This window comes from Cotesia glomerata, linkage group LG1 (genome assembly GCF_020080835.1).
Source record: "Cotesia glomerata isolate CgM1 linkage group LG1, MPM_Cglom_v2.3, whole genome shotgun sequence".
NCBI classification, from domain to species: Eukaryota; Metazoa; Arthropoda; class Insecta; order Hymenoptera; family Braconidae; genus Cotesia; species Cotesia glomerata.
Genome location: NC_058158.1, coordinates 29,690,478 through 29,702,805, shown reverse-complemented (window position 1 = coordinate 29,702,805; position 12,328 = coordinate 29,690,478). Strand labels below are relative to the sequence as shown.

Sequence of the window (12,328 nt, the reverse complement as noted above, 5' to 3'; positions counted from 1 at the left end):
AGATTTTCTCCGTACTCCGATTAATAGAAGTGACAATTCACTCCCAATTTTCTACAGTACATAAATAAATTTAATTGAATTTTTCAAAGGCCACATTTTCCTTTTTAAAAACGAATTCGAAGCTCAGTAACTAATTTTTCCAATAAAAAATCAATTTAGTAATTTTTCATCAAAAATTTAATTTAATGATTGGAAAAAATATTAATGCATCAAAAAAATCAATACATTACTCACAACTCTTTATTTTTACAACATAGAATTCTGAAAAATTTATAAGAAAAAAAAAGTATAAACTCAGTATTTACTTACTTTTATTTTCACGAAGAAGTTATCGATTCGTTTATGCATTATATATACGTGTGAGAAGATGAGCACATGTGTTTATAAACATTACGTATGCATATGCAGTGAGTGCGTAAAAACAAAATTGCATTTCGGTACTCGAGATTCTAAACTCATTCTCGTGGTTAAATTTGTATTCTCCATCGAGAAGGAATCATATGAGTAGGGAAAATAAATGCGCATGTTCTTCTCTGGAAATACGAGATGAAAAAATATATATATATATATATATATATATATATATATATATATATATATATATGCTATATATATATATATATATTTAAAAATAAGAAGGGTGGAAAAAAAAGATAGATACGCGCGAAGCAACTGGGGATAACAATCCGTGGTGTGGTTGCTTGTTATCGAGAGTAAACCCATTTTTCTTGCCATCGTGTTGTCTCGAATATGTATTTTATTTTTTGTTCCACAATTCTTACAATACTTTTTTTACTCCGGCTCGAGGAGTCACTGCGGTAGAATTTCGCACGTACATCACGTGATGTGTATTTAATGTACTGTAATATTAACCATTCAGGCTTTTTCTTCTTTTTTTAATTAAAATTCAATTGTTTGGATAAAATAAATTCTATATATTTATTCACGGCATTCATATGTAAATAATGCACATTAAGGTGTTCAGATTTAAATTATTTTTATATTTATTATCAGTTTTTACGGCATACACAAATTTTAACTGTTTAAATGTTCATTTATAAATAATAATCAATTCGAATTCGTGATGCGCATCTAGGTTGTTAAACATTTTTTTATTCATTCAGCGAGATATACAGTAAAAAATTTTCCGTCATAGTAGCAAAAAATTTTGTGTACAAATTTTTTGTGTGTAACACATCAAGCGTTTACCTAACAACTACACAAAAATGTTAATTCTTCCTGTATCATTACACACGATTTGTGTACAACAACGCCAACATTTTTACTGCGTAAATTAAATATTCGGGATAAAATAAAGTTTTAGTAATAATTAATAGTGAAAAAATTAAATATGTATATTTCTCTCTATGTACAGGTGTGTACCACCTCTATAGAATCACTACCAGAAGTAAAATGATAAATATATGAATAGAATATTTAGTTCGATTTAGTTCTCAACCGATTGATAATTGAGTTCCGAACATTGTTTATGATTGCGTATAGTTTTTGTTGCATTTTATGATAAAGCGATTATAAAAATAAAATCGTTTCCATTTATTTCGTTTTATATTCATTATCGTTTTTAATAATTTATTTATTTTTCATCGAAGCTTTGAGACTTATAAACATTCAATAGTATAAAGTATTATTATCGGTGATTCAATAATTTAGTTATTTTTTTTCTGATTATAATGCATACCGAGAGATAAATTGATTTGACGAAAATTCAGAGTATTTATTTTAAAACATTTCAACCATTTGAAATAGTTCATTATCGTTACGAGCATACAAAGTTCATAGTATATAAATTTACAGAATTTGCGGTGGTTTTGATTATGAAGTTTTGGAATGTTGAGATACATTAAATAATCTATTAACAATCAATCGTTAGAACTCTGCGAGTAAATAATACATTCATATGTAAATCTATTTAAAAATATCTTTTCCGTGTTTTAATTTAGAAATAAAATATTATAATAGTAAAAATACATTACATAGTTAATTTATTTGAGAATTTGACACGATTATATAAGACAATGTATGATTGTATAAAATAACATATGATCATATAAAACTCTGTAGAGCCAATTTTAATTTATGCTCAGACATTATCATATGTGGTACCGTTTTTTATGCTCACACACGAACATCCATGACAAAATTTTCTGATCTAATATTCTGTCCATATCTGGTATTCTGACCATATATGGTCATATATAATTGTTTGATCAAAGTTAGTGTTGATAATATCCAACAGAGGACGCATGATCACTGAATTTTCTCTTTATCAGAGAGTTAAATTGGATATCTTCAATTTAAAAATGAAAATGATCTGTTACTCTTCTAAGAAGCTTATTCGACATCTGTTTTTCGTTGAATTAACGGCTAAACCAATCTTTGTATAATAAAACATGTTAATTTACCGACACATTTCTAGAAAAAATACAAAATTATAAAACGGGCATATATTTTTTTTCTCCGATATGATAAATGTTTTGTAACTAAATCGCTATCAAGATTTGAATTATACCATTCACAATACTTTATAATAAATTTTTTTAGTTATCAGAAGAACCATTCGAGGATAATTTATTTAAAAAACGATATTTATAATATCACAGATTAAAATATGAATACAGCATTATCACATTTTTATTTCTTTAAATCACATAAAGAACATACATTTGAACAATTCACGCTTTACTTCTGCACGAAGAAGATAATACTCTAAAAAATAAAAAACAATACACGTAAATACTTTACACAAAAGTCAGATACCGAATAAAGAATTAAAAACTAAAAAAAAAATAAATAAATAAATAAAAAGCGAAGAGAAGAAAAGCAAAAAATGCTTCTGTGCCTATTCCAATCTCTCTAATTCTCCGGACTGGCGTTGGATGCTCAGGCGAGAGAAGTAGTACAGAAATTCGCAGCGTCAGCCCTTGAAATAATGGAACAACCGTAGGGAAAAGTTACCACGTACACACCTACATACACATGAATACACATCCACATACACATAGACCAACATATAAATATAGTTGCAAGTGTGATGTAAAAAGGTATGGCGTGCAAAAGTGGATGTCGCCATAAAAAGAATGCACTGCAGCAGTGTTGCCTAGGTGATCTGTCGTTTTAGCAATTGCCGATGGTGCATCTCAATTTTCTCTGCATAGTGTCTATGTAAAAAGGGTGAAAAATTTTTTGATACTTTGTTCGTCAACCACACTGAGCATCAAACCATGAATTCACATTTTTTCATTCATTTTATTTTATTTTTTTTTTTTTGGTTCTGTAGCAAACCAAAACATGTAGTGTACACATAATATAACAATTGAGGGTTATTGCAACCCTACAATCTCAACATCGCTACATCTCTCGATACACTATTATTTTATTGAACAAAACTTTTATTTCACGTGACGACTTCTCTGGTGTAACCGGTACACATATGAATAGAAAAAAATATATATATATTTTAATACCGATTAACAAGAATGGTACTGGTCGTATCCATGACATGTGAAATTTTTTATTTTATCGCATTTACACTTTATACTAACATCTGGGGATTTTATTTTATGTTATATTTTTTGTTTTTACTTTTGGTTTTATTATTATTTTTTATTGTCACCCTAGCAGCCAGTACCCAGGGAGTTATAGTTTCATGCTGCCGTTCAACGGGTTGTTTGTAATCGAACAAATAGTTGAGAGATGGTTTAGCTTCACATGTATATGGTATACTCCGGCACAGAAGCACCAGGTAGCTTATCGTGCAAACATTCATGCTGGATTTAAACTCCGTCGCGGCGTGTTTATTATATAAGGATTTTTCATGATAAAAATTTTCAACACTCTATTATTTTATACTACTTTTTTTTTAGTACCCGAACTAAAGAATGTGTGAAAGGGGTGCTTATAAAAAATTCATGGAATCTTTTGTGTAAGTATTGAAAAACTGTTACTTTTCTCGTAAAAATAAATTCTCTATTTAGCGCAAGCGTTGGTTAATTTTAAACAAAGAAATTGGATAGACATGAGTTAATGTGCGGAAAAAATTCATGGATACCTTACACTTATACTGTGTAACAGTGTGATTGTGTTGAGTATAAATGCGCGTGTGTTTAGGTGAGTAATATTAACGGTGGGCGATGAAATAAATTCTGATGATCGCGGTGGCTGTTGCCGAGCGTAATCCTGGGGAAACTAAATTAAAGTGCGAAAGCTCACGCAGAATAAATAAAACGAAAAAGTTTGAGTTTGAGAAAGCGATATCTCGTCAAATTTTATTAGCTAGTTATTATTAATGTCGGCAGTTGAAAGAAAGAAAAAATAAAAAAGATTATCATTGTTATTGTTGTTCTTTATCATTATTCAACTTTCTTTTCCTTCGCTGTGCCTGTCCTGCTTTGTGTCCTGATGAATTTACATTAATAACTATAAATTACTGTAATTAAATTTTTTTCCTTACACCCAGCGTAGAGTTTCTTTTCTAGCGTCATGGAAAATTAAAATTAAAGTTTGTAATAATTCACTTGAACTCGGCTCATCAAATAAAGCGTTTTATTTAATTTAAGTAGAATATATTTTTTCAGCAGTACGTTAATTAATTAACTTTATTAACGTCATGCTCATGGAACATTTGGCAATTTTGTAAAATAAAATGTCAGGCACTTTTTTATTTCATTGAAATTGACGTTTACGACAGACGAATTTTTAACAAACAGAATCAATGTCATTGTCAGTATTAGTGCTTTTTTTTCATTTATTATTATTTTTGTTTTTGCATTGTTGAGTTTTGTTATCATGCTTTTCATCATATATTTTCAGGGTGGTCCAGCTTCCACGTTTCCATTGACACAAACGTTGCTGAACATTTACGATCGTAGATCTGCCAGCCCTGATGCTCCGGTAGACCAAAACCAGGTTCGTAAAATCACCCCATTATACTCATAAATAAATTTATAAACAGGAAATAAACTTTTATTACTTTTCACAAATAATAATAATAAACAGAAATTTATAAATTATTATTACGCATAAAATAATTACTCGGAAATTAAATCTGGATGAAATAGTCAGTTGTATTTCCTAGAAAAGGCTATAAAAATATTATTACCTTTCGAAAGTTTTTCATGTATTTCAAGTTATGGAAAAATATTCCGATCTTTTCAAGTGAATATCTTCGCGTGATTTTTTTACGATGATTTGAGTTTTTTTATGGAAGTAAAGTTACTGTTCAGAATATTAACTATCGTTAAAATTTTAAATTTATAGTCTCTAACATCAAAAGTTTTATCTTCAATGTACTTATACGGTCGAAACTATTTGAAAATTTAATATGCTTCTAAATAAAAAATTTCACAGATGAAAATACACCTTCAGGGGATAAAATTAATAAAGTTACACAGAAAAAAAAGTCATCTTGAGTCAAGTAATATTTACTTGATCCAAGTATATTCAACTGAAGATAAAATATATTCTTGAGTTAAGTAAATTTTTTTCTTGTATTCGTCAATCTTGGTTTAAGCAAATATTCCCTAGTTCCAACAGGCTTACCAACTTAAATGAAGAAAAAAACCTCTTAATCCAAGTAAATCATTCTCTTGGTTTTTGAACTTGCTTGATGTACACACGGGCGCATCGAGGCCCGAGTAGGACACCAGCCGCGCGGAAACCCATTTTCAACATTAAATAAAAATTATTGTTTATGGAGCTAGAGTTCCGGAAGTCGAGACTTTTTTTCAGAAATTTCCTCCTCTTTAAGGATTTTTTTTTCTGATTGTCGATATCACTTATAGTTATTGAGTTATTAACGCAACAAACTTCTAACCGTGTACTTTGTATGAGTCGAGTGAATACTTGTATATACATATATTTTTGTCACTACACACTTAACTGTAAAGCAGTAATATAATGGGAAATCAGCACGTTAAAAATTAATCAAAAATGTCTAATTAAATGAACACAAAAAATAAAAATCATGCATAAGATTATTTTTTAAAATTTAATTCTTTACTAGGAATTTAAATTGCGCGCCTTAATTTTTCGACCAATAAGGAATCGGGGACCACATTTTTGCGATAATTCGATACTAAGTTAACTTCACACTTATTTTTATTTCATCTATTTTAATTTAGAGGATTAAAAAAATCTCGGTTTAGTTCCAAAAAATCACGTCGCCAACGTTGGCGCTACTTTCTCAAACCAAGAGAAAGATTTACTTGGGATAAGTAAGGTAAAAGCCCCAATAGATGATCATGTACCAGTATATGATCACTCCGTGTATTTGTATACCTATATTTGTGAATATAGATATACAAATACATGGAGTGATCATATACTGGTACGTGATCATCTATTGGGGCTTTTACCTTATATGACATTATTAGTTCAAGAATAAATTTTTTCAACTAAGATAGCAGAATAACTTGAAACAAAAATTAAATTTTGAAGAAAATGATTTTCTTGAGTCAAGATGACTTTTTTTTCCGTGTATGAAGCTTTACTTTAAAACTGTAATTTTAACAGTATTTCGTTCGACGCTTTGTGCTACTGCGTAAAACACTGATGTTTAAAGTGCTCTTTGATGCGTATGTACTAAAAAAACTTGTCCTTTTTTTAGTGAAAATGCTAGGGACATAAAAAAATTGTCTTTTCATTATCATAATTATATTAATTTCGTAATATGTACTCTCTTCAATTATATATATATCGACGTTCTAATTAGAAAATTTCTTAACTTCACATTGTTTGGAGGTAGTTTTTTTGACATTTCCACAACACATTCACAAACTAAGCAAGAATCAGCTTGTCATTTTATTTCATATCGATCATCTGTAACGTTAGTGCGAGCTTTCGAATTTACCGACGGAAGCACACAAGTGCATAGCAACTCTTCTGTACCTTGGGAAAGCCCAGCGATCAGACAAATTTTTTTCTCCAGAGTTATCTCTGGGTCGGTAAGTTATCAACTACAACGTAGTTCCTTTGCAACTATCGGCATAAGAATTTTCAATTGCCCGTTTTTCATTCGTATATTTCCAGTTAATTTTTCAAATGAACTGCAATTAATTTCACCAAAATAAAAATAAATTTATTTCAAGTAAAAGATTATAACACAGCATTAACAGAATTTTAATCACCGTTTTATTAAAATAGCTATTTTTAGAACTTGATTTATTGGAATTTCCTTTGAAAAAAAAGTTCGAAAAATTTTCAATGATCTGTATAAAAAAAAATCGTGGTTCAACGAGCAATTTTCCAACTGAAGAACCAATTATATCCGCATCAATACCAGAACAGACCGTAATATCTTCTTTCCCTATGCGCGATTGTATCTATTGGCAATATAAAAAAAAAAGACAAATTAAAAAAAATTCTTTATCAATTTTCTCATTCACCAAATTTTGTTTTTATTTTTTCCTATTCAATACCGATTTATATCGTTCACCAATATTCAAATAAGTATTTATATATACGTATATTCCTCCTATATTATTAACTATCATAAATTTAATTGGAGAGAAATAGGCGTTATTACACTTCGATTTTATATTTATATTCATATATAGTTTAGAATCACAGTAAGCAGTATTTCATCGGCGCAAGCTTTAAATGAAAGCTTTCGAACAATTAAGCCAACTTCATTGTTTTCACGAGTAGTTTATTAATAAGCAGTCATTCAATTGCTGCTTTCGCAGACACTTAATAATTGTTGTTATTGCTGCGATTTTTTTTTTTAATTTAATATCAACTTTATGTTACTTCTATTTAAAGTTTTTACAAGAAGTTATGAATAAAAGTGTAAATTGAGGATAGTAGTTTAATTAGTCGATAAAAGTCATTTTTCATTAATGTCATAGAAACTGTAACAACCAGACACAGTAAATGTTGAAAAAGTTAAAAGTAATATCTACATTGAAAAAAAAGTTTCCTGCTCGGCGTCATCTACTGTGTTGCAACGAGAATATCTTTATATATCGTGCCATGCACGATAGTATTGCTACTTAAATTTTCATGAAACTCGGACCAGAATTTTGCGGCTAAACTTCATCAAATTAAAAATTCAGATTACCGATACTTACTTGTTAGTAAATTTTTATATGGTGTTAATCCATACTTAATCAATTTTAAGATGACTTAGACTTTTTGAACTGAATAATTGTTCTTGGTTCATGTCAATTTTAATTGATTAAAAAATTTGTCTGCTTGATTCAAAATAATCAAACTCTTCAAATATAATTTTTTTCGATCAAGATTTCTTTTTTTTGAATAAAGTTAATTTTTTTATCAGTGTATTTTTTATTTACAAATAAAAAAATGTATTGATTGAAAATATTGAGAAGCTATGAAAAGAAAATTTCATTTGAATAACAACTGAAACATAAGTAAAAATAAAAAACTCATGTTTTTAATTTATTATCACCTCAAGTGAGCTTTTCATTAATCTATTTTTAATTATAGAATAATTTATGTGTTTAAATATTTTTTTTACATGTTTATTTTCCAGGAAGATAGTCACTAATTTTTAATATTGCCTTGATAAAAGTGAAACAAATAATAAAAAAAAAAAAATCATTATAAAGAAAAATGTATTCAAAAGCAAAAAGTAAATTTTCACACCGATGTTCAGCTGAATCAGCAACTCTGACAATAGTCTCTTTTAGGCCTTCTCGTTGAAATAAAAAAAGCTTGTGCTCCAATCCTCACGTCAGTCAGGCTGCTTACGTGTATTGCAAAACCCGTCTTTTGCCGGTTCGTTGAAGTATATATCTTTTTTCTAATATTATTATTATTGTTATTAAACAAAAAAATTATTATTTACACCCCACCGGCGCGGTATTCGTCTTCGAGGGTATTATGATAGATTGGGTGTCAATTGTACGACATTCGCGACGTCGTTTCAGTGACTATGTTAATGCAGTGCCAATGAAAATCCGGAAGCGCAGACGGAAAAATCCTATGGATTTATTATATGTGTCGAGTACAGATGACAAAAATAGTGTCGGTTATTACGAGCGATTGTGTGGCTTATGTATATGTTGCCGTGTAAGTCATGTTGCTATATTATGCACTCGATACTTAGTGTCAAAAACTTTTACGTGAAAAATTCCTAACAGTCATATTATTTGAATTACGGCACCCGGAAGTTATTGTTTATTGTTATACAGCTATATTTAGACGTACTTACACCCAATATTTCACGGGAAGAAAAACAGAAGCTTTTAAATTCCCCTAATGTAAATTCATAATTCTAGGTACTATAATATATTATTTTAACGCACATTTTAAAGCTTTATTTGTTTACGTAAATTATTTTTAACGTCGGAATATTTGTTGTTTAAAAATATTGTTGTGTTTTTATACTTAACTTGCTTAGAAAAAATTAATAAACTTTTGTTTACCGGAAATATTAATAATATCCGTGATTTCATTCGGATTTGTACTTCAATTAAATTAATTTTGTAAATTAAAAAAAAAATTTTTTTATATAAAAAAATATTCTGAATTATTATTGACAAAATAAATATACACAGAAAAAAAAATGATTTTGAATCAAGTATATAATTTTGAAGAACTTCATCTTCTTGATTTGAGTAAAAAAATTCTTAAACTAAGAAATTTTTACTTGGTTTAAGTAAATTTTACTTGATTTAAGAATTTTTCGTCTTGATTCAAGACAATTACCTTCTTTAAAATTATTTTCTTGGTTCAAGAATTTTCCTCTCGAATCAAGTTAATTTTTTTTTCAGTATAAAAATATTGAAAAAACAAATTGTAAAAATTAATTGTAAAAAGAATTTATATAATTTCTATAAAAATCACACATATATGTGTGGAAAATTTTATTTAAAAATTATTTCCTTAAGTTAATTAAAAATTTATTTTTCAGAAAATAAGATATGCAACGAGAAATGTAGATGAGCAACTTCCACCCCCGCCTTCGCCGCCTCAAATAAAGGAAGCAGTGCAATTAGACGGTGTGTCAAGACCGAGTTCGGTAGAACGCGTTATCCATTCCGAAATATCGCCTCACATTTCGGCAAATCACGATACCCATAAAGTAAGTACTTTTAACACTCTTTACTCAAAAAAATTCAAATTTATGAAATTTCCTACTACTGGCTTGGAAAAATTTTTATTTTCGCGCATGCGCTGTGTGGGACCGCAACCGCGACATCCATAGCGCGCGTCATGTACCTCCCGGAAGCAAAGTCGGAAAATCAATATGAAAAGCTCGTGCTTGCAGCTGGAAAGCTCTTCACGTTTTACCTTCCGAAATTCTGCTTTACCAGCATATTCTGCTTTATCAGATACCAGTCTGGCAAAATGATAGTACTTGAAAATGAAATGAATCAATGAGACTAAATAATGAAAATGAACGAAATAGTTAACTTTATTATTCCATGAACAATAAAATATGTAGGTTAAAAGTTATGAGTTGTAAGTTATAACTCATAATTTATCCAGTACGCATATCGTCAGTGAGCCAGAGCAGCCTTGGATAAGAAATATTATCAGCGCTGCTTATCGCGTTGAGAGTAATTGTTTGGTCTACACCGTTAATTAGCGCACTCGCAACAATTTACATTGGTATGAAATGGAAATTCATTTATTTCACAAGCGTCAAGTAAAAGAAAAGAAATGAAAAAATTTATTTATTGATTAGGCAATTGCTTGGCAATAAAAATTTGTTTTTACTGTTATTTGTTCATCGAGGACTCAAGAGATTTCAAACGCGATAGACAATAAAAATAGCCAATAAAAACGGGATAGAATGAAACAATAAATTAGCATTGTCGGATATTCCAGTCGTAAAATTTATCTAACTGAGTTTGAAAGCAGTATCTATAGCAAATACAAATACAAAGCTAAGCTAAGTTAAGTGTTGTTGTTGAACCGGGTCATTTTTAGGTCGTCGACAATGCCTGTGGCAGCACATACACTCGTAGTAATAAATAAGACCTCTGCGTCACCGGTCGAGCTGAGCGACTACAACACGTGCAACAGTTCTACCTGCATCGCCGCCGTTGCACTACCTTTCAATCGTTTGTCTCGCTTATCATTATTTTTTTCGTTCGTTTTTTTTTCCCGGTTCTCTCGAAACAAAAAAATAACAAGAATAAAAATTTCCTAACAAAACTCGGTGAAAAATTGTCTGCGCAAAAATTACAGTGATTTTATAAAAAATAAAAGTAAAAGTAATATTAATTAGTTTGAAAACTAATTAAAATACTGCGATGTGATATTATAGTAATTAATTATTAATTATTATTATCGCACCCAGAGGTAATTTGTAATTAAAAGCTTCGGTGTTTATTTTTGTAATATTTACGATAATTTTAGCCATTTACAGATTCATTAATTTTTACTAAGTACTTAATTATATTGAGTAGTTAGAAATTAATCAGGAAAATTAGGTTCTCATTTATTAAATTTGACATAAAAAGTAATGAATTATATATTATAATTATTAATTTTATTATTAATTGATATATAATACTTATGTGAAATGCTAATTAGTTTATAATCTAGTTATTGAAAGTTTTTTTGATTTTTATGAATTTTAATCGAGTTGTTAAATTGTTTGGATTGACATTTGTATAGTGTTAAAAGTTACTTTTCTGGATATTATTGAGCAGATGAGTATAAAGTGAATAGAGAATTGTATAGTCAGACAGTACAACTCGTGATAATCCTTGAAACAAATGCCTTACTACGAGTACTTGTGAAGAACAAAGTATTAAATCGGATATACATTTAAACAAAAGTGTTTTCTCTGGACTTTAGTGTGTCATGTTTGTTGGCAAAGAGAAATAGAAAAAGTATAGAAAAAAAAAACGTTTTTTATCTGTTTGAAACTTAACGTTGCGTGTGTGAACGTGTATAATTGCACGTGTGTGTGTCAACAGGGAACGAACAATGAAAAAGACATTGTTCGTGCAGATAAGCCTCTAGCATTTTTAATTAAAAATTGCCTTGAGCGCTCTATTGATCTTGTTTGGGGTAAAAATTTCGAATTTAAAAGTGAAACGTAGTTATAGTCGAGGTCTGGTGCTTAAGCATTAATTCGAATAGTGGTTCACAGTACACAACATGCGAGTTACATTAATGGAACTAGCTTGTTTTTGGTTGCACGGTAGGCTGATGGGAATATAATCTGGAGATAGAGAAATTTCATTTTTTTTTTTTTTTTAAGTCGTTTCAAAAATGTTAAACCGAGCTTTTGTGCAAGCAGTTTCTTTTCATATTTATCCTAATATTTCTAGCTTTTGCGATATGGAATGAAAGTAAAAAAATAAGTACGTGCCTTGTTGTAAGTTTT

At 29.3% G+C, this 12,328-nt stretch overlaps 1 protein-coding gene across 10 annotated transcripts in view; it reads left to right on the top strand.

The window, feature by feature from the left end:
• The window catches only part of LOC123258506 (disks large 1 tumor suppressor protein), a 308,892-nt gene that overhangs the window by 189,323 nt on the left and 107,241 nt on the right, over positions 1–12,328 (top strand). For 9 of the 10 annotated variants that reach the window (XM_044718637.1, XM_044718599.1, XM_044718591.1 and 6 more), the window contains 2 exons: positions 4,831–4,926; positions 9,896–10,066. In XM_044718637.1, the coding sequence (XP_044574572.1) occupies positions 4,831–4,926; positions 9,896–10,066 (267 nt within the window). The remainder of the gene's footprint in view (positions 1–4,830; positions 4,927–9,895; positions 10,067–12,328) is intronic. The other variant, XM_044718608.1, reaches the window with a different exon arrangement.